The sequence below is a fragment of the Anas platyrhynchos genome, chromosome 14 (genome assembly GCF_047663525.1).
Source record: "Anas platyrhynchos isolate ZD024472 breed Pekin duck chromosome 14, IASCAAS_PekinDuck_T2T, whole genome shotgun sequence".
Classification (NCBI taxonomy): Eukaryota; Metazoa; Chordata; class Aves; order Anseriformes; family Anatidae; genus Anas; species Anas platyrhynchos.
The window spans coordinates 4291718-4315370 of NC_092600.1; the positions used below are offsets into that span (position 1 = coordinate 4291718).

General features: G+C 39.8%; 1 protein-coding gene and 1 long non-coding RNA gene across 4 annotated transcripts in view; one reads left to right on the top strand and one right to left on the bottom strand.

Moving 5' to 3' along the window:
• Positions 1 to 23653, top strand: part of SPOCK1 (SPARC (osteonectin), cwcv and kazal like domains proteoglycan 1) — a 285184-nt gene that overhangs the window by 257242 nt on the left and 4289 nt on the right. The window contains exons 7-10 of the mRNA XM_005018686.6: positions 10289 to 10405; positions 17000 to 17221; positions 17814 to 17876; positions 22566 to 22703. Coding sequence (XP_005018743.1) covers positions 10289 to 10405; positions 17000 to 17221; positions 17814 to 17876; positions 22566 to 22703 — 540 coding nt within the window. The remainder of the gene's footprint in view (positions 1 to 10288; positions 10406 to 16999; positions 17222 to 17813; positions 17877 to 22565; positions 22704 to 23653) is intronic.
• Positions 6760 to 11691, bottom strand: LOC106016815 (uncharacterized). 3 transcript variants are annotated; one of them, XR_003500456.3, is made up of 3 exons: positions 10106 to 10294; positions 9323 to 9982; positions 6760 to 7443 (listed from the first exon to the last, which is right to left on the bottom strand). It is a non-coding gene; the product is annotated as an uncharacterized lncRNA (long non-coding RNA). The 3 variants fall into 3 exon arrangements; XR_005269364.2 differs by lacking the exon at positions 10106 to 10294 and adding an exon at positions 11428 to 11691 and having other exon boundaries at positions 6765 to 7443; positions 9323 to 9506; XR_003500455.3 differs by having other exon boundaries at positions 6766 to 7443; positions 9323 to 9506.

A 23653-nucleotide genomic window follows, 5' to 3' on the forward strand; every position in this document is an offset into this window, starting at 1 on the left:
TTATGTGCATGAACCTGCAGCAAAATGGAAAAAGTACATTCCAGCTCTGTCATGAAGTAAAATAAACATTAAAAGGACAAGAGTGTGAAAAGATATCCTTGCATCTTTAAGGTGCATCACAAGAACAATGAAATCTAAAATGCATGAGACTACGTTTGAAGGGAGACTGAATTCAAAAAGTCTTATAGCCTGCTGCACCTGCAAAAGTCGGACTCAACTTTCAATTGCATCCAAATAAATTTAGCATCTTGGAAAAGCAGAATCAGGTCCATAGCCTAATTTTGATAGTATGGTCCAAATGTACTCAAATACTGATAAATGAAATAATCTAGGCAAAATATTGGTTTAACTAAAGGTTGAGTTCCTGTAGATATCTCTGCACACTGTAAGAGAAGCCTGTCAGAAGCATGGGCTCTGTTTCCCTGTAGCGTTCCCAATTAAAAAGCTGCTGTTGTAAAGATGCTGATGCTTGCATAATGTAAAATTTTATCTGGAACTCCAAATCCTCACTTCTACAGGATGCCTGCCTGGACCTTTTACAAAATTTGTTAATTGCAAACACTTTGAGAGCATTGATCCATGGCTGCTCTGATTAAATAATTATTCTGAAGAGCACCTATGAGGGCTGACAGACGATGGGTTTGAAAGCACTGCACTAGATCTACATTTAAATGAGTGCCGCTGGCCCCCTCCCAGAACGTTGTTCTTTCCTCAGCCGTCCTTTCAGGTACAGTTCCAGGTCTTTAATTTTCTGCAGAACAACTAAAGTTTAAATTAGATTCAGGTTGTTTTCAGTTTGGCTTAAGCCATCAGCAAGTAAGTACCTAGGCTTGAAGAAAGGGGTCTACTTTCCAGCCAGGCTTTTCTCTTTTCTATGCCTTTTTTTTTTTTTTTTTTTTTTTTTTTTTCTCACAGACTTGTCTGTGCTTTGGGGAGATGATAATAATTGCTTCTACAAAGGCTTACAACTACCCTACAATACACTCTGTCAGCCTGGCTGCTTTCAAAGCTTTCTCAGCCACAGTTCCAATTCTGTCATATTATTTTTAAATAAATTCCTCTCACACAAGCCATTTTTATCCTTTTCAGAATTGCTCGGCTTACTGTTTTCATAATGCCATAGGATGGTTTTGATCTCACTCACCTCCTTTTCTTTGGTTGTTAAATATTTTAATAGTGCAAATATTTAAAAAAAAAATCAGGATGTTTTCAATAAATCATATCCTTGAATACACAAAATTCAATCCTCTCTCTAAAAGACTTTAACATACACAAATGCATATGAAGAACTGAGAAAAAAAAAATGACATTTTTTTAAATGATTCTTTAAAATATGTATTCGTAGAAGATTTTTGAAACTACATTCCATACTTCTTGAACTTATTGATTCCCCCAGCACCTAACTGGCCAGGCGCTCATTACTATGTTCACCTCATACTTTTCCTTATACTGTTAAAAGAAATAACATGGCTATAGGAGGTACATATCATGGTAGGTAAACAACAGTCAGTAGGGTTTTGAGCCTTTTTCTATATATAGTCTTCCCTGACACACAGTTCAGCTTAGCTGTCCTCTTTTTCAACCCAGAGTTAGCTTTGGGCTTTTGCAGCACCCCAGCTCTTCAGTTGAGGAGCAGAGACCATAGTGGTGGAAGCATCAGTTCAGCCAGGTTTGTTAAAAACCTGGTGTGTTAAAAACTGAGCCTCACGAAGTTTGGGAAGGGAAGAGGTCCTCCATCATTTCCCACACAGCTAAGGTCCCATCGTTTGGGAAGTTTTCCCGTTGCTCACACCACTGGAGACAGTTTCCTACCCAGAAACCAAGCCCTTGATTGCAGTGCACCTCATTCACCTTCAGTGAGAATTATGTTTCTGAATGCCTTTGTTACGGTGATGTATTTGAGCATGGATGAACCAACCCAGGCAAGTGTTTGCTAGTGTGTTGATAGCAGTTCACTCCTGGGAAGCTAATGGTATTTCACCGGTGTAAAACTGGTTCTAATAAAAAAACATTCAGATCTAAAATCCATTCAAATTTGATTTTCAAAATTTATTGTATTTCCTTAAGTAAGATTACTCCTTCAATTGGTTGTTTCATACTGCCCTGAACACTGTGTAACTGCTGTGTATTTCATGGCTAAACGTACGCATTTCTTGACTTTGCAAGGTGCAATCGTGCAGAGAGAGTTCTGATTTCCTTCTAGGGGATCTTTGCAATCCACTGGGGAGCTGTGTTGTCTCGTTTGCACTTTCTTACTGAATTTCAATCAGTTTTCCTAACCATTTGCTGTAAGAATTCCCATGGGACATCTTCAAATGGACCCCATGCTGTCCAGCAGCTCCTCATTTTCTCTTCTCGGGTTGTCTGCGTTTTCTCATTTGAGAATAATTCATCACATGACAACGTTTTTCATTAATGATGCCCTGGTGGTATCAGATGCAGTAACATTCAGTAGGGAACATAGAAAATAAATACAAGGATATACACAGTATAAAATAAAAATAAACTGTTGTGCAAAAAAGTTAATGAGGGGGAAAAATAGTTTCTCCTGGCATATGCTGACTCAGGAGTATGTCTCCATCCTGCTTAAGTGTGGACAAATTGGATTTATCTTTCACTCTGCAAAGGTCCCTGAGGAAGCCAGTAAAGATGGTGGGCTCCAGTAAAATTGAAGTGAACCTCCTCAGTTGCTTCTATGTTTTCTTGTATGAAAAAACAGTGTAACCTTTTTAAGTGCCTAGCAAAGATGAGCTTCCCAGGGTTTTCACAATTAATGCAAGCACAAAAGGAACTAGCATTAAGTACTATGAAAGCAGATGTACGCTTTGCCTACAGCTTTAGAGAGCGACCTTTGTAGCTCTCAATCTTTGTTTATGCAGTTCTCACTGAGCTTTGTGTTTTAAATGTACCGTTTTAAGGAAGGTTCAGATCAAAGCCTGTTTCGTCTTCACAATAACTCAGCTGCTCCTGTAATCATCTCAGTCTGAACTGCAGGATCTTGGCATCTGCTGCTGTATTTATAAGATGAGGCAAAACAAGTGACAGAAGGATCAGAGGTGGTTATCAGCACAGGTGTCATCCCTGTGGAAGAATAGCCACCGGATGCCAAAAACGCAGTGCAACAAATATATCCATGTAGAACTTTGCCATGAAACAGTGATCATAGGAGGAATTTTCAATAAAATACCTTCATTTTTGAACCATTAAGGCATGTTTGTTATGCAGTATCTTTCCTTATAGCACTACTAAGTACTCTATTCCCATCTATTTTATAAATATTATTGGCATAATACTTCATTTTTTATTGTTTGAAGACATTGCCTGAGGGCTCAGTGAAATGAGCAAATTAGAACATTGCCTCTTTTAATGAAGAACAGTGAAATATTTGTGAAGGTAATTATTTCCAGAATTGCATCACCAAAATATCTCAGACAAAACACTTGGAGTCATCTACAAGTCACATACACATGGGTATGTTTATATGCATGTGTGTGTGCTTGCATTTGGAGTGGACAGTTAGCACAACACTGAATTTATCTTGATATTTACTTTCAAATGAGCTCTTGCAGCAGCAGTTTTTGGGGCACACTGTGTGTTTTGCATGACTGTGAGCAGATCCACTCTGATGCATAAAAGCTGATAGAATCTTTTCTTACTTTAGTTTTAAGCCTGTTGCGATAATCCACACACATTTAGAAGCAATTACAGCAGGGTGAAATAAGTTGTTGACTCACCTAGAAGAGAGAAAATGTAGAGATGTTTATCAGAGACAGCATGATTAAAATTGTCATATTTTCTTTTTGTACCAAGAATAATAATATAAAAATTATACGGAAGATGCTCATTATCTTCTGCACTATAATACATTTATATCAAAATTGATTAAATAGTGTTATTACAGTGTTTAAAATATGTGCATTTTACCATATTACTTTGGACCTGATTGTCATTTTAGATAGTCTTCAAAAATGCAAAAACATTTTTTTTCTTCTGAATTATTGAAACCATGTCTGTCCTAATTCTAACTGGAGGAATGTAACATCAATACCAGACAATGTCATTCTGGTTTGTGTTGTATTTCACAATACATATTTTAATCAAAACTAAATGGGCTTGTCCTCCAGGCTTATAGGACAAATGACTGAACTCCTTGTTACAACTAATATGTCTTACAAATACAGCTCTGGTTTTTCTGCTTGTGAGACAAACAGCAATCGAGGCCAGTTTCCATGGTATTTTATGGAAATAATTATTTCCACAAGGCTAGTAGCCCGTGACTACTCCCACCTACTCCCTCTTGCTGCTCAGGGTACACCGTGTCTAAAATTTCAGACTTTGAGTTAAGATGAGCTCTCTTGCAGTATTCTCAATTTCTTACGTACATTATGTGTCTGGTCCCCTTACCAAAACACGTTAGTTCTGCTCCACGTCAGGAAGTTTGCATCTTTTAAAGCAGGAGATTTAAAATTAGTGATTTTTCTATGCAGAATTCTGCAACGTCAGTTTTCCTTTGTATGGAAGGGGCACTAACCTCAGTAGTTAAATATGCCTTTTTAAAGCTTTTATTTTGTTTCTTTTTTAAATTTCTCTGCATTTGCAGGTGTTTTTTGTTGTTGTTTGTTGTTTTTTTTCTTATTCAGTACAGATACAGTTGAAACTAGCCTAGCTCTCAAGGAACATTCCCAGGCTGCACTTTGGCATCCAGGAATTAGGGAATTTGCTTCTCAGTCTTTACCTAAGAGACTATTTAACATTGTAAAACAATAATAACCAGTTTGTCCACATTTAATTGGAAAAAATATAGTACTGCTTGTCTGAATGATGACAGTAATAACAGTAATGATAAAGTATCAGATACATGCTGGATAGATGACTGATAACAGAAATCAAATGATATAAAACAAGTTATGCACATTCTGTGAGTCTGGTCACATAGCTTGCTTATTGTGAAATACAGAGTCACGTAGCACTGTAACTTTTTTCTGGACAATGTGGACTTCTTGCTTGTCACACAGTACCAGAGCAATATGGCAGCAAGCTAGACATTAAAAGTCATGTACTTCCTAGGCACTAAGTTTTGTTTAGAGTTACCTGCCATGTGAATTATAAGGCTTGTTTTGTAAGTGGCTGGAGATTTTACAATATTGTGTTGCTAGGCTGGAGTAGAAATGGGATGTGAGAGAATGTTCAATATTGGTTTAATCTTATGCTTCTACAAGTTCAGTTTTAATGGTGATTTGTGGCACTGCATACTTTTGAGAGTCCCTCCCTGAAAGAATAAAATTAAACATTATATTGTTAATTTTCACCACCAATGCATATAGAATAGTATCTGTAGAGCTGGAAAAGTCCATAATGGAAGCATGCCTATAAAAACCCAAGCTTTTACAGCATGCTAATGGCTTTCCATCAGGTCACATTAATGTTTTCTGCTTGGTGAAAATAGGTATTTAGCAACAGTGCTAGTTTGTTAGGAATAAATAACTGCTGGACCAATTGCTTCACCCTTGGGAATAAATCTGCACTTTCAGTGTTCGCTATTAAATCACTTCTGCAGGGTGATTCGTAATGGCTACAGATTCAGATCTGAGGAAGTTGGTTGGATCCAGCAGCAAATGCATCCTCCTGCTGCATTCACATTGCCTTTACTCAAAGAAGTGGCAGATTCTGCTCCTGGTTGTAGTCCCACTGCTGTGTCAGGTACGGAGCACTGCTGTCTGTGACATCTGGCAGTCCGGATGTTCACCATCCTGCCTTGCTGTTCCCCTGTGGAACAGCAGCAATACCGACCTGCCACGTGAGGGGAAGTCATGGGCTACGCAACTGATGTGTCGAAGCACATCAGCAGTGAAGGATCCGGGAATTAGCATTACATGGGGACCTGCTACCGACAGGCTGTAAGGCAGAACTGACAGTGATGTCAATAAAATAATGAAGATAAACTCTAGTGGTTTTTCCCATTTTAAAAGGTGTAGGGAATGAATTGAAGCCAACTTCTCTTATCTCAAAGAAAATGCATGCAGCAGTGAAAATGTGTATTTGCATATGTTTGCACTTCTGTCTTTCTCACAGCAGTAGATTTTAAAATGGGTGTTGACAGAAGACTGGACAGACTTCAGTTTCTAGAGAGGGTTATGAAGAGTTGCTTCCCTTGGTGTTTCTCTTCATCCCAGATTTTTTAATAAGTGCTTCAAGTCATGCCAATATCCATCTTGTTTGCAACCTACGTATTCTCTCCTTATAGATCTGCAAATAGCAAGGGACCTATTATCACATCTCTTCCTCCTACAACCCTATTCTTCTCATCTGAGAAATGCTACTTGAAACTTCTATTAATAGTAAAAAAGTACATTTGCCCTGTATTTTTCACAAAGAGGGTTCTTAAAAATACTTTATAACTTAAATTGATGCAAATGTATATGTGAGGAACTTAGATCTGGGGCTCTTCAGGCCTCTGTTTCCTAATTGCTTGGTAACTAATGGGCTCTACCACCAGAAATAAACTATTATTAAGTGCTGGTTCCTAGATATTCAGCTGGAGGCTGGGCCTTGCTTTATCTGCGTCAAATTCATGCCTTCTAAATGAAGTGTCTAAAATATTTTGTCCCAAAATGAACAAACTGTGGATGATTAGAGACTTCTGAAATTACTCAAATAAAATTAATAGAAAAGAATGCAGTTCCATTAGGTAGAAAGGCAGGAACTTTTCAATCGTGCATGGTGGCATTAAAATAAAATTTAATAAAAGAAATGGAAAATAATATTTCTACTTTAATGTGCAGGAGAAAGTAAGGAGGAGGATATGAGATACCTGAATAGAAATTTAACTGAATTTTGCATTAAATTTTTGCAGTCTTATAAATGAATTTATTATTCACCACATAGTAACAGAAGTCAGTTCCTGTTTTACTCATGAAACAGCATTCTGCTGAAGAAAGGCTGAGAGAAAGTCCTGAGAGAACTTCAAAGTAATACTCACCGTTGAGTCATCCATAAATGACATGCTCAAGTAATATCTGTTATGCAAAAAACAAACCTTCTCCAGCATACAGAAAAGTCCGGTACTGGACTGCCTGTCCAGTCATGCCTCAGAGCAAATTCCAAAGGAAATCTGCAGGGTTTTAGGTACTTTGCAAACTTGTCAGTGAAAACAAGAGAAAGCATCATCCAGGGTCCAGTTTTAAAGGCCTGGACCTTTTTAAAGGTGAGTGAATGAGGCAGTCTTCGAGGAAGCTACAGCATAGAAGAGGCTGAAAGGCTGTTCTTCCTCCATCAAAATCAAGAGAAGTATTGTTACTGGATGACAGGAGGATGCAGAGGTCCCATGCATTTGAGCAACTGCAGGATGTTACCGAGCTGACGTAGGGCATGAATTACAGCACTTGGGTAATGGTGGAGAGCTGATGTAAACAGGTCTGCACGTACATGGTAAAAGCTGGATCTCTACACAGCATTGTAGACAAGAAAAAGAAAATAAAATTACTTAGTTGTGAATGGCATTTTACAGATCTCGATAGGCTGGACTATACAGAGAAATTTTTTCCATGTCTGATTTACCGTTAATTAATCTATTTCTTTCCCACTTGGCACTGTGCACTCAGTCCTGTTTTCAATTGCTATTTAAAAGCATGGATCCAAATTACCTCAGTCAGAGCAGTTTAAACCAAACGGCCACTTTGCAAGATTTATTTTGCAGACATTGTTTTTTCTGTCTGCCCGGTGCTGGGGGCCTGGGGAGGAGGCGAGCCTGGTGCTCTGCACTGGCAGGGTGGCAGTGCAATTTTGAGAGGTAATACAAGAGCCTTTTGACTTGCCACTTTCAGAGGTGTAAAGAGTTGTCTTCATATTTGGAAGCACACAAATACAAAGAAAGAAAATAACCATAGAGGGAATTTCCTTTGATTTTTTTTTTCCCTGTGATTTACTGACTTAATTCTGTGAAGCTCAGTATGCGTCTACATAAGGCACGAGGGTGTCTACAAAGCACAGGAATGAGTGTTCATAGTCCAGAGTTTCCTAGAGATGTCATGTGCCACAGTAAATATTTAATAAATTTCAGGTTTGCATAAGAAAACTGTGTTACTCGTTTCTTAGACAGCTGAATCCTCTTTTTTCACCCACCTGCTATAATCCATAGTCAAAGCTCTGTTTATATGTGCAGCTTTGACTGGAGATACATTTGTGAGATATTCTGAGCATATGGATAACCTGTCACATATGAGGTATTGTCTAAACAATACTTACTTGTTATGCACTATATTTCCCTCTTTTCCTTTATAAAATTGACTTTCAAAGGACAAGACTGTTACTTGTCAGAAGGGAAGAAAAGATCCTGACTACTTTTAACTTTGAAAGATGACATGATTATCACTGCGTTCTTTCTCAAAAAACACTTTTGAAGACAAGTGATTGAAAAGAAGACTATTGTGGCTTCTCATCTTGCCGTAGTATCCTAATGATATTTTGAGTTATGCCTGATGGAAATCAGGTGTTGACAATTCAAGAAGGCATGCAGGAACAGCATTTCCCATCCCGTTCAGTCTCCTTCACTTGTATGCGTATACAGATGCTAGACTTCTGTTGAAATCAGCGCAAGATAGAAATTTCCTTATCTTGATGGATCTAAATTCACAAACTCAGAAATCATTCATGCCTGTCTAGAGCTACTTCATTCCTGAATACTTATTATCTCTAAATTTACCCACATCTCACACCTTCAGGCAGCATCTCCTGATGGGGGCTTGTTACAGGCAGGATGGTGCAATTTGTTCTGCTATTGCTTGTGTTGTGATTTTTCTTGGATAAAAGATTTTGTTCGTAAGTAACAGCCAAGAAAATACAGCAATGTGAGATGTTCCTGACAGGAAAGATGGCATGATGACCTCAAAAATCCTATTACTTAATGACTTTTGTCTTAACTTGCAGAGATAAAGTAGTATAAAAGGAGTAAAATATGTTAACAGATGGAAGAAAATAAAGTGATAAGCTTTTTCAGTAATGTAAGCCACATTGCAGTTAATACTGCATTGTCTTCCCTTTCTTGTATATGAATTGTTGGTGGTTTTTTCTTTTAAATCGATTTGTAAGACCTAGTTTTTCCCTACCTGGACTCTGCCTCAGTGGGATAATGATCTTAGTATTTTCCTCTTTAATAAAAAAAATCTATCAAACTCTTTCAGCATTACAGAAAAATAGGAAAACCTCTTTTTCTCACCCACCAAATATGCTAAACTACTTTCCACTTAGAAAAAGCTATAATGTCCCATTTTTAACTCCAGAGTTATTTCTGACCCCAAAAAAATGAGGACAAACCAATACTCACCACAGCAATGAGATGTGAGTTTCACCTGGGAAGACGAGCTGTGGGACTCGATTCTTCTTCAGGAAGGTGGAGGGAGGAATATAATCAGGTGCAACGAATTGGAGAGGTCTTATTGTGGCTTGCCTTGTGAAGGATATCTGCCTCTGTGGCATAAAATCTTGTACTGCATTCCAAGAAATGTCATCTAAAATGTAGAATGAGTGCACAGCAGGAATAATAGAATTGTCTGAGCATGTGAATTTTAAGCACTAAATATTATACAGAAACGAGAATATTTTTTCTGACAGAAACTGGTGACTTATGCAGATTTTTTCCTTAAAAATATTTGCTTAGGCTGGACATTAATCTCTTGGCAGAAATTTCTCGGAAAAAAATTCTCAGTAAAAATTTATACGAAAAGAGCTGTTTTACCCAGCTGACAAAATGGAACTGACAGCCATCAGAGGTGGCAAAGTCTCATTTACAGTAGAGCTAGAGCAGCATGACAGCTTTCTTTTATATGTATATAAAGAAATATATGTATTTCCTATAACTGTGATAATGGTCTTATACTAAGCCAAATGTGGTTATAAATTATTCCTAGCATCTTGTTCAAGTAGTATGCCCAGGCAAGTAGGTCCCTCCTCCATATCTGGTTGACTGATATTTTCCTCTGAAATCCTGAAAGGTGAAAACATTTAGGTAAAATAGTCACGTAGTTCTAATTGAAAATCTGCAGATAGATCATGTGGCACTCTGTCCATCACATGTCAGCTACCAAGGACATACCCAAGTAAAACTTACAATTCATAATAATTTCCATTTTCTTTTTAAGTTGCATCCTTTTCCCTAACCTCCTCTTTTACTTCAGGGTCCTTAATGAGAAGGAGTTTGCAACCATAAATAAATAGTATTTTTCTTGCAGAATATCTGGTGAAAGCTGTTTTGCTGGTACTCTTGACTCATTCTAGTGATTTTTTCTTCTAGCTTGCACAGACAAAGAATTGAGGAGTCTCGCTTCACGACTAAAAGACTGGTTCGGTGCTCTTCACGAGGATGCAAACCGTGTCATCAAGCCGACAAGCTCGGAGACAGCACAAGGCAGTAAGAAAACACCTTTCCAGTTGAATGTTGAGTGTTGCAGGCAGCTTCCCAGCCTGGGAGAGCTAAGCACAGCTGTTAGTGCCACAATGTCATGTCAAGCAGGTGCCAGCAAGTAAGCAATTACACAGGGGAGCTGATCCTGCAAATAAATAGCTGCACCGTTTTCTGAAGGAGTTGCAGTCCTTCTGTGCTCTCTCTCTGGCCTAAGCTACTCTAAAAATTGGCAGTCAGGGAGACCCTTACAAGTTAGCCAGGCAAATAACTGAGTCTAAAGTCACAAAGTTCACATCTATACTAGCAAATAAAGTCACTCAGGGACTTTTGTCAAGCCCTGAGGTCAGCGGCATGACATAGTTCGTGTCTGTACAGTAGTCTCCATGACCCTACAAATCAGTGTGGCTGCACCCAGATCACTTCTTGGAGGTGGACAGTGGTCTGTGCTTGCCCCCAAGTCCAGGCCAAGCATTTTCTGACCCGAAGTCATGAACCAAAAACACAGCATACAAGCAAAGAGAAAATTAAGCTACCATTGCAAAAGACTCGCTTCGGATTTTATTTTACAATTTCTTTCTAATGCCTTTTATAAGAGGTAGAACAATGAAAACATCCACACTATAGCCCCAGAGCTGGAATAGTGAAGTGGTATGGAAAGCTGGAATCTGTTGTGTCTCAGGTATTTAATAATGCCATCTTTGCTTCCTTTGATTCTTTTTTCTCCCTTTATTTTTATGTAAAAAAAAAAAGAAAAAAAGAAAGAAAGAAAGGAAGAAAGAAAGTGAACGGCTTAGAGGACATTTACTCTCTGTGGGTTAAGCTAACATGACTGATTTTGATGTCATTTACCCACCAGGGAGGGGAAAGATTCAGATAACAGCAGCAAAAGAGGTCATCTTCATCAGAGAGCAGATGCGAATTTATTTTCTGTAAGGACTCATTAATCCTTTTAAACAGCGTGTCCCAAACCACACGGGCCCTGGGTTGCAAAGTAGGATGCACAAGTTTCATTTAGGTGTGTGACTCACCTTCACTTCGCTGTCCTCATTCTCTGGGGAGAGCTGCTCAGAACTGGGGTCCACACACATACGTTATGTGAAGGAAGGCTGCTGCTCCCTTTTACTTCTTTTTTGACCTGATTTCTCTGTAGCATGATGCTGGAGAGCCAGAACGTGTAGCCCATCTGTGGGATGGAGCTGACCCAGCACATCAGGATGGACATTTCCTGCTGGTCCATGTCCGCACTGCCACTCTTATGCCACTTTCAAGCTTGTGTAGCAATAAATTGCCTCTTCTTAGCTATTCTTATGCAAAGGAAGCTGAACCATAACACAAAAAGAAACTTTCTGTGCAGCTAATCATGGCTTCAAATTATGAATTCCCTTCAGCCCCCGTGACAGAAAGCACCAGAAATATAAAACTTTTTTTCTGGAGTCCCCCATGCCCAGAATCACGTGAAATCTTGTTTCATCAGATCCTCAAAAGGATGTTTTCATGCAGATACCTGTGAGCTGCTCATGAGGAGCTTACCAAAGGGCAAAGACTAAATTCATTCCTAAGGATGGTGGGATTTTTGCTGAAGCAATTTCAGTAAGAAAAGCATTCCTGGTAATTCTGCAGTGTTTGCTCTGATTCACAGAGGAGCTGTTATCTCTTTTTAGTTCAGTTTGATTCCTGGCAGCTTTTGTATGAAAGGCTGCCTTGATGATCTTAAACACTTGATCTCAACAATGTTCATTTTTAGATTGTTGACTTAGTTTGGCACATTTTCTTATTTCCTCTGTGTCAGGAGAAAAAAAAAAAAAAAGGAAAGGAAAGAAACTTTATGAGTTAAGATGTCCAAATCATTTCTAAATGCCACAAAACTTCAGCTTGTTTTTCTTTTTAAGAAATTGCAACAGTATGCATGAATTGGTCTGCATGTGCCAAATTCTGCAGCTCTGGTTCTCTCTGGTAGCACTGCAAAGACACACTAAATAAGGACAGCAGGGTTTGGCTTCCTCTAACTTCAGCTTCAAACATTTGTAAGAATAAAATGGGGCTCAAAATCCAAAACAAAGTTCACATACCCAAGCTGAAAAAATAAAATATTTGTGTGAATCCTGGACACAAATGCAAACAGGACATACGCAGCTCTGGAAATACGCTCTGATGTACCCATTGCCTTTTTTTGTTGCTCTGCATGTATTCTCCTCCTCAGTAGGCTGATCACTTCATTAAGCTGAGCAAGCTTGGTTAAGCTTGTAGAGTCTTAAAAGGCATATACATCCTCAAAGTAATCCATTTTGGGTATGCCCCTGTGGCAGTAAAAGGAACAGATGGTGGGATGTGATGACTAAGATGCCTCGGACACATCAGCTGTCTAGAGAAGGTGTTCCAGCAGAGATTTCTCTATGCTACATTAAATTTTCAAGATGTTACTGTAAGTGTAAATAAGCTCTTTGAGTGTATTAAGTTCACCCCCAGGTGAAGAAAAAAGAAGTACATTTTTGTCTTCTTTTTTTACTCTGCTGAAAGGGAAGGGATAAGGGCAAGTCATTGTGCTTCAAATCTCAAACCTTCATTCAACGTGCTATCCGTGAGATCCTAACAAAGCGCCACAGTCCAGGAACTCTGTCTTCCACAGTCTTTGTACAATTATAAAATCCTTAATAAATAATATTAGTAACTCAGGGACATGCTTTGAAACAAGAAATAATAAAACTAATTAAGTACTAAGATCAGATTCAAATTGCTCATGAGTCTGTTGATAATTCATAACATCCCCATGTTATATCTGGATAGTCTCTTTAGTTGGAGTGGGAGTTGTTTTTCTTGTACCAGAGATCTATGCAATATAAAGGCGCTTTTCTGGGGAGCGTTTCTTTTCCTCCTTTCTTTATTTTAAGTGATGGGGGAAATTAGGTTAATTATTCCCCTGTTAATTTAATTGTAGTATACTTTAATAAAATAAATCTTGCTTATGTAAGTCAACTCTTGAAGAGAGGGAAAATAATTTCGTGTGCCAGAAGGTGTGTTTATTTTTAATTATGATTTTCACTTACAGTTTTTTTCCTAATTTAATTCCATTTTAATTCAGAGAAGGTGGAATGTTTTAGGCATTAAAGGGATATTTAGACTTTCACATGTAGGTCACCAGTTTGAATTCCTTACAGATCCGTAGCGACTGAACGTTGTTAGGACGTCAAACAGCTGTCAGTGGGAGTGAGAAATGTGATGGTCTCAATCCAGGTCGCTGTGACCAGGTGTCCAGATGAGAGCAACCACCACCACAATTGACACTAATTGGCATCTGTGTTGGCAGCATCTGCTCAGGAGCCAAGAGCAGGAGGGATATGAAGCCTGCACCCTTTTCTTGCTTCTCACCGTAGGTCCTGCAGGGCTGAGCTGATGCATAGAAAGATGTAGGAAAGATCTCACTGAGGCTGCTGCTAAGCCAGGTCTGCTGTGCTGGAGTTCCAGCCTACTAACCAAGCACTACATTCATTACAAATGACAGTATGCAGTTTATTTCATCCAACATGTTGTGTCGTATTTGTAAGCAAGTACATCATAAGACTCGAAAACTGAGTTAATTCATTTAAGATCATTTGGCCTCACCGAGTCTGATGGGAGCACAGTGACCTCCCAGTGAAGCTAGGTAAGCCCTGAGAACCATCTTCCTTCAGCTGCCCTGGTTGCACGATAAAGTCAGAGCCTGCACTGCGCTCTCTGTCCACCCGTTGCTTTCATTCCTGTTGCTGTGTGCAGAGAACATCCAGCATTGCTGGGCTTGGACTGCAGAAGCAGGACTGCACAAGGTGATTTATGGGTGGTAGCTTTTACCAGGAGATGATACGAAGTGGAAGTAGATGCTACTATTCACTTTCAAGCACATACTGAAGGATAATTAAAGAATTAGGCTTTTTGCTGATATTAACCATTTGGCTAAGGGCTTTCCATTGCACCTGCTGCTGTAATATTTAACAACTTCCAGACCACATTGTCTAATATGCAGCACTGCTTAATTGCACAGCCTCTTACTAAACCTAATCTGCAACTCTGGTTGCAATAGTGAAAGCTCCCTTGTTTATAAGAAATTCCGATCAAGACTCTTCATCTAATGTAATTAACTGTCTTCGTAAGTGACCTTTCATGATTGTATCTTGCATTCAAGCCCTGATGGTATGTCACAGAGCAGCTTCGTATTCAGATCAGTCACTATCTTGTGATCTGCTCAGACAGCTCAGTGCTGGGGGCACGCTGCTGTTGTATCACTGAGTGCATGTTGTACACACAGATAAAGACTTCCCAGCAGGGAGGAAAACAAGACTCAAAATAATCCACAGGCGCTGTCAGGGGCAAGTTCTTGCCAGGATCTCTTCCTCCCTGCATTGATGCCAGTTAGATGACCTTTAGAGAGTCACAGGGCTAAGCAACACATGCCATGCTGAACTGGTTGCACAGCAGACCTTTCAGTTATTCACTTTAGCAGCAGTAAGTGCCACAACATGGCATAAAGACCATCACCAGAGATGGCGTCCATGCAGGAAAAACACTGCCAACAGAACCCAGCTATTTCTCCCCAGAAACTGTTAAGCTGGGGTAGTTGAATCACGTATTGATCCCAGCTCCACCATGCAACTGAGTATTATTACCTCTTGCCTGTTCATCTGCTTTTAATGTGTCCCATGGAGGGGAATCAGTTGCAGCATGCACCCCACACAAGGCAGGAGTCACCGTACCAACCCTGCGCCTTCAAGCTCTGCAAAAGCAAAGTTGAGGATTGCGAAGTCATTTCTCTCAACAAGGGATTGCAGAATGACCAAGTCCTGCTCGCCTTCTTCAGATGAATAAAACAGTTGAAGTGAATAGTCCTAATTGCTTCAGCAAGGCAGGCAGGCTTCCTCCCTACCTCTATTCATACAGCCTTTTTCTTTTTCACTGTGCTCAAACTCGATTAGATAACATTAGGGGAGATAACGGCACAAAAATGTGATGAAATGTTCAGCATGATCTCTCTCTTCGCTGCCTAAGCTGCCTCTAGCCCTGAGGAAATGGTGTTAGCCTCTTCCTTTCTTTGGGAAACATGTATTATGAATGACATAAACCTTCCCATTAGTTAACCCTTCTGATTGTTCCTCCATGTCACTGACAACCTTCAGCTGCAGTTGCATACAAAAAGCACAGCTTCCAGCACAAAGCACTGCCCTCCCTTGGATTAATGCTTAAAATAGCAGGTAGGCTGCAGAGCCTGGACAAACTGTCAGCGTGATTCCAGCAACATCTTAGGTTTCACTTTAACAAAGCAGCATCTAGAAATGGGACTTGACACTTACAGCACATAAGGCTAAGCTTGACCTCTTTCAATGAAAGATGCAACAAAAGGAAAAAGCCCATCGGGCTTCTCCACGTGGCCGTAGCAGAACAAATAGTGCACGGGCAGGCTTATCATGCAGCTGAAGCAACGTGAGCACATGGTGCTGGGGCAGGAGATTCAGGTACCCTCTTTATGTGTAAATCTGCAGCTAATGTATGCATGTTCCTGAGTCCTTGTTGGAACTGAGATCCTTATTCTCAGATTTATTAGCACAAATGTACTCTCTTGCATCATAAATAATTTGGAAATTAGTCCTTGTTTGTACCAAGCACTGAAAAATGCAGTGACAGTACGGACTAATAATGCACTGTCTTGTTTGTAAAAGAAGGCAATGCCTCTGTTTTTGTGGGAACTGCAAAATACAGGCACATGCATCTCATGTACATTGTGGGTATCCATATGCATGACTTGGTCTTCCTGTGGTATCACTGCTGTTGCAGTCTTTTAAGGATTTGCGCTATTAAGATGAGTGATGACGATGATTTCCAAAGTACTAGAAGAGCAGAATCCTCTTTTGCTGCACTATCCTGGAGCAGGCAAGGACAAATAATGCTGATCACGTGTACAGGAGCATGTGCGGGTCTCTGGAGCACCCAGCTGAAACACTGCCATTCTTCAGGGGGGAGTCAAGTGAGAGAGATGCTTCCTCCCTTCATACCGCTGACCCTCCACAACAGTACGTGATCCAGATCAAAGCTTCTTGTTGTCCACCACGGGAGGCAGGGCTTTGAAGAGTGAAAAGCTGGGCTGAGAAGTAGAAGGTGAGAGCATGCGAGGAAAGAATTTGATCAGGGAACCAGAAACAGGCCTTGGAAACAGGATTTAAATTGCATTTGGACTCAGCCTGGTTTGAAAAATGAGTGGAGGCAGATCTCATCACATTTCATTTTTTGGAGAATAAGGCCAACACCCTTGGACTGAGGACAGGGGGGAAAAAAAAAGAAATGTATGTGTGGTGTTTTTTGAGTAGAAGTAACTTTGAATTACAGTAATCAGCAACAAATCTCAGCCCTCTCCACCCTGCAGCTCCTAAAGCATAGGAGTAGTGCTCCTTTCTGCCACCATGCTTGGGTGTTAAGCTTCACTGAATCAGTTCAGCCTGAGAATTTTGTTCTGGTTTGGACAAATCCAGTTAATGTTCAGAGTCCAGCCAAAAAGAAAAAAAAAAATAGAATGGCTTCAGCTTATCAATGATTCCTGTGCTGGTATTCAGCTGGGGATATTTGCCTGTCTTCTTGCAGGATTTGACACCAGCATCCTACCAATCTGTAAGGATTCCTTAGGCTGGATGTTCAACAAACTTGACATGAACTACGACCTGCTGCTGGATCCCTCAGAGATCAGTGCCATTTATCTTGATAAGTATGAGCCATGTGTCAAGCCTCTCTTCAACTCCTGTGACTCCTTCAAAGATGGAAAGCTTTCCAACAATGAGTGGTGTTACTGCTTCCAGAAGCCAGGTGGTGAGTTGTACAATTTGCGGTACAAAGAGAAGTTGTTTGGGTCTCCCCAAGCTTAAATTTTGATTGATTTGCTTGCAGGGATAGGTTTGTAATCGGTAGTTAGCTACACTACAAAGCTCCTGTCTTTAGCACTGGTGTGAAAAGGGCATTGTGTAACTATGCTTAATGTCACAGATGAACTATATTAGCATCCCTTGATGCAGAAACAAAGCAGTAATAAGTGCCGGCACACAGTCTAGAAATAAGCTGTAGAAAGCTCAAGAACTTACTCTCTTACTAATGCAGAAATTAGTCTATAAGCAAATCAAAAAGTAGAGAGCTGGCATTATATCGGTTTGGTGAAAAGAAGAAAAACAATTTAACAATGAAACTGGCCCCCAAACACTATCTCAAACAAAGTATGTAGCAATTTTTTATTTTTTTTTAATTAGTAGAGTTAATGACATAAATTTGTTTTGCAGTACAGTACCAGCATATGGCCCTCTTTCGTTCCCAGGTGTACTGTAGTCTACATTTCATGTCAGGAGTGAAGCCAGTCATTAGAGTCTGTCCTGTACCATCTGGAAACTGATTCTCATCCATTATATTTTAGGCCTTCCTTGCCAGAACGAAATGAATAGAATTCAAAAGCTAAGTAGAGGGAAGAGTCTGCTGGGTAAGTTCGATTACTTGCCATTCATTTACTCAACTAATTAAAGCTTCTGTGATTATTGTAACTTTATACGCAGTAATGGTTTTTCAATTAGAGACTAATGTTTTGAATCAGGAATATGCACCATAGAGTATAGGCCTGAAACTATGAAATTAAACAAATCCTGAGATAGCAACATACAGAACAGGTGTCAGCATGGCAATGGGTTCACAACTAATTTACAGCTCTCAAAAATGCAAAGCCTTATCTGAGCAGGGTGTAATATTGCCTTCATCACCTGGGAGGTCAGCACTAAGCACAGAAGTTGCTTCACACTCAAGCCTCCCACTTTTGATGGAAGGTGCCACAGTGTATAGCCAACGGGTTCATATCTTCTTCCAGTCACGGTGCAATGTATATGTGCCTTGGGGGTCACTTTTGCCTAATCCTACTTAAAAGTATAACAGTGTATTCCGTGTATATGACACTCAAACCAAACCTCTTCTCACCAGCATCCCGAGCTGTGGCACAGAGAGCGCATGGCAGCTCTGCTGAAATGCATTTCAGGCTTCAGTCTGCTTCTGAAGCTGCTTTTAGGTTGTACTCTGATGTTTCTAGATGCTCGTTAGCAGACCCTGTGAATAGCACTTCTGTAAAGCTTCTCTTTACCAAACCCAGAAGCCAGTGCTTTGAACTACAGGTTCAGATACCTTAGAAACAATCCCGGCCTGGATTCTTTGGTTTAAAATGAGAATAAATATTCCCAAAGGCTACAGGGATTATGGTTTAGTTCCATCATCTTTTCATAGCATGTTCGCATAAAGATTAAGATGTTTCAGAGTTGCAGCTCCTGCTGTGCCTAGCAGTGGGAGTGAAGGGAGGATTGATCGCTCAGCTGTGTGTGTGCTACATTCAGTAAACATTTTGCATTTTTGCTCAAACGTGCGTCCTGGTGGAGGAAGCCACTGTGTGCTCTGTCTCATGGGTCTCATGATTTCCAAAGCCACTTGAAAAAATAAGAAGCCCAGTTCCTAATAGATAGCTTTGGCTATCCCATATTTATTTTATGCTTTGCTGTTATTTGCTGCATGCAATAAATGTCATCTAGGTTGAAACATAAGTGGTTTGTTCCAGTGCGTGGGAAAAATAATGACGGTGTTGCAGGTAGTACAACACGCAGGCAGCTGTATGGCATGTCACTGGGATCTGATCACAATAGCAAAATGACAAAGTTGCAGCAGTAACAACAGTCCCTTACCACAAATAACTCCTAGTCAACTGTATTAAAAAAATAAAGGGTAAAAGTGGGTAAGCTCAACAAATCAAGAAGCACCAGGCATAGATTGTTCAATAAGCTAGAAAATATTGTGGAGAAGAGCTCTTTGCTTCACCTGCCTTGAAAGTCTGGCTGCATAATGACACCTCTCTGTGAGGTTTTAATCTGATCTCATGGCTATTTATACAGCAGAAAACACTGTCTTTTCTCTTGACTGAGTGAAAAGTCATGCAAATGGAAAACCAAACATACACGTGACAAAAATACTGCTTGTAGCAAGAGTAAAGATTGAAAAGAGAGATGAATATTTTCAGAGAAACTAGGCTTTAATTATTCTCTTTCCTTCTCTGTCCCTGACATACAGAGAACAGCATTTACAGTCTGGACAGTGTGCATGAGGAAGATTTCTGTTCACTTGTATCCATTGATAAAAAATGATGACTTTTGATATTTTGTTCTCTATATATTTTTCAACACACATGACAGTTGCAACAAAGTACTTCAAAGCAATTGCCATTAGATATGTTGAATTCGGAGACTTTCAAATAGAGTCTAGCATCCCAGGGGACTGAATTAAAAAGTAAACAGCACTATTCATCTTTTCCTACCAGATTTATCTAGAGTACAATTAACTGCAGAGAGTGTACTTTTAGAGCATACAACTGTGCATCCTGATAATGCTACTCCCACATCACTAAGGTAATAAATTTCTGCTCCCGTCACTATTTTCTTCTATATCAGCCCTGTGAATTCAGCTGGTATAATAGCTAATACAGGGAGCTAGCACTTAATTCTGTCAAGCTTTTACCTGTGTGCTTCACTATCTTTAGCATATAATTATTCTCCCCATGTCCTCTGAGGAAGGGGAGTGTTATATAGATAAGGAAAGAATGCAGAACTAAGAGACCTAGACTTGGATCCATAAAGAGGATATAGATTCAGCAGCGCTGTTCCAGTTTGCAGGGAATAATTAAATACTGTGGGGACAGAGAGAGACAGGGGAAGCATGATTCCCTAGCCTGAGGAAGTCAGTGGGGAGCAACTAAGGCTGTGAAGTGGTGAATAGTGAAGCTGCTCTAGCAGCAGCCCCCACCACAAAGGGCCACACATGTGGGAAAGCACTGGCTGTGCAAGCATAGAAGGGAAAGGAAGTGGGAACTCCTTTCTCCTCCCAAACTGCACAGCTGTTCTCAGATGCCCAACCAAATTCTAGAGGGAAATGTCCCTGCTAAGTGCAGTGTTTGGATGCCATGCTCCATACCACCAAAACTTGTAGGCAGAGCTTATTTCTAATGCACGCAGAGGCTGATTTTGTGGGGGGTTACAGGATGAACCATCACTCTATGCAACACTTGCTTCCAGTGATTCTCTGTTGTCACCGGATTATCACCTGCACCTGACACACTGACAAGGACATGCTGCAGTCTTCTCCCTGATGGTTGGCAAACACCGTGACACTAATGTGCTAAATATTTAAAGTTCCAGTGTCACATACAAATTAGCACAAGTTTCCCCTGCAGAAAGAGAAGTACCTTCCACTCCACACTGTGACCCAAAGTGTGAATCCTTTCCACACATAGTTATCTTGGCAGTGAGCCTGGGCCGTATTTTTTTTTTCTAATCTATGGCTTTTACAGTCAGCATGGAACATTTTAATACCTTACAAGGAAAGCAGTAAAACTATGTGAAAAGGCCTACTTCAAAGAAGGGAAAGGTTGCATTGCCCAAGGAAAAGAGAAAGGATGAGACAATTTAAAATACAGAGACCATTCTCTGCTCACGCTGTGAAGCCACGTAGGTTTCCCCTTTGGTAGTTCCCTGGAGCCAGATGCACAACTGATGTAGCAGGGGAGCTCCACCAGCTGAAAATCAGCACCAGAGCACTTTTTCCAAGGTATTGAATTGTCTGATAAACACCTGAAGTGTTTAACAGAGAGAGGCCATGATCACAAATATGAAAGAATACTGAAATAAGGGATCAAACATTCAGCAGTAACTTGCAAAGGTGAATACATGTGCACGATGAACCATTTTGTTATAAATAGCAAAAATGAGTCTTTAGTAGTCGTCACTGTGCTTTCACTTGCACATGAATATAGTGGTGGTTCCCATAAGCAAACAAACCATAAGACCATGCTTTGAAGTTATTTAAAATACTTTCATTAATGAAAGTACAGTGGTCTCCAAAACTGATCAGATATATGATTTCTGCTGATGTTCAAAGATTTCTATTCTGATCTTCCATAACTACATTATTGGCATTTAAACAGTAGAAAAGTTCTGTAGTACAATGAGTTTGGAAATTCAAGGATTCATTATATATATATATAAATCTGAGATTGATTGACGTCCCCTTTTATGTATTTTCTGTAGAAAATTTCATGGCATTTGGGCAGCACCTTCTCATTCATTTTTTTCTTTGAGAAATGTAGTGGAAATAGACCCTTTGACACATGAATTGTCTGAAGAGATGCAATACACATGGAACTAGTTTAAAAACTTACTGTGTGACCAGTAAATCACAGGTGTCTTTGACAAAGGAGAAAACGTTTTCTCAAAAGTCATTTGAGACAAGAGATTTGGGGCAAGGGTGGGTTTCTGCCATGTTTCAAATTGAAGCAATTGGCAAAGAATGGAAAATGACTGTATTGACCTCCCCTGGGAATAAAGCTAACTAGTCTCAAAGGACAAGAGAGCTTTTCATACTGAAGTACATTTACTGTACCTGCTGAAAGTGGTGGGAACAATAACACGGGTTCTTCCTGAGAGTTTGCCTGTCTGTGGAAGCCAGAAGGAACCACATTCTGCAGGGCTGAACTGTATTGGTATTATTCTGAGATAAATCTTAGGCTTCAAAGCTGAAGACGTAGGGATTTCAGATCCCGTTGTCCCTCTCTGTAAAGCTTATGCATTAGTTCTTCTATGCATGGGAACTCTCAGTAAGGCAGAAGTTGTGCTTGCGATTAATATGAATAGCAAGCAGATGGCAGATACCTTCCAGGGATAATTACAGTGTTGTGGAAAGACTTGTATGATAAACACTGAAGGAGTGCAAATGGAAGGGAAATGAAGAATTAATGAAGTTGGGGTAATATTCCAGTTGGGAAGAAAAGCTTAAAACCCAGAGTTAAATCTGCAAGAGGCTCTTGGGGAATATCAATCATTCAGAGACAGACAAAACCTATCTTTAGTAGCATATGCCTTCACCCTCCATGTGCTATCACAAACATTCATGCACTGTGCAGTGACCAGGGTGCCTGAAAATAGTTAATCATATATAATTTCTGCTCCCCTTTAGGCACCAGATAATCACAAGTACTTCCTTGCCAACATAGTGAAGATCTTCATGTAACTAAGAGACAAGTTCATAACACTCTATACGCCTGCTTGGTTGTATAGAGGCTTGTATCACTGATTATACCTTATATTTTATTCAGGTGCTTTCATCCCACGGTGCAATGAAGAAGGTTATTACAAAGCCACTCAGTGCCATGGCAGCACAGGGCAGTGCTGGTGTGTTGATAAGTACGGGAATGAGATAGCTGGCTCAAGAAAACAAGGGACAGTTAGTTGTGGTGAGTAATGATGGTCTCTCCTCAGATAGCAAAGGAATTAACATCGTTGTAAGCCCTGCCATTGCTGTAAGATGAAGTACGATAACACAAGTGACAACAGGGAAACATAACTACCAGTGTTCAGAGTGCTCCTTTATTTTCCCATTCATATTACAAATGGGCCCATATACACATCTTTGTCCTTTGGGCTGAGGGGCTACAGCAGAGGGAAGCATGCAATAGCCAGTGATAAGATGTTTTTGCTGCCAGCTTGGGATATGTAGTCACTGATAATTAAGGCTATGGGACTGCTATACAAGGTTATTAAATGTATTGTTCTGTATACTTTGGAGCACGCATTGACAGGAATATCATGAACAATGTCTTTCCAGACAAAGGAAGGCCAATCTGTAAAATTTTATGAATTAGCAATGAAGCCCCAAAATTGCTGACAGTACAATAGTAAACTCGCCAGTTAGCTCTTATACCTACACAAGCAAGATTTTAGTGGTATTGGGTATTAGTGATGGTTGTGGATGCAGCTGTTCTAATTCCAGAAAGAAGAAGAAGAAGAAAAAAAAGAACGAAAAAAAAAAGAGTGACCTAGAAGGTCTGGGTTGCCCAGAACTGAATCAGCGGTGTTAGGCTAAATAGGTGTACTTGCAAAGCATGTTTTATGCACTTAAATAAAATCAGTCTGTGGATTATTTTTAGCCTGGTTTATTTAGTCATGATGCATTGAAACTATTCACAAATGAGTAATTCTTTTCTGGCCTGCATGCATGTGAACTGAGTCAATACTCACCTCAAAATCAGTTGAGCATCTGGGTGCATCATTTTTCAAGCAAGTAAATTTTTTAGAGTAAATTATTATATGTATATTTATACCATTAGAATAAAAAATGAAATTTAGAGTTTTTTTCAAGAACAGCAAAGAGAATTAATTTTAAAAATAACACTGCAAAGGGGCT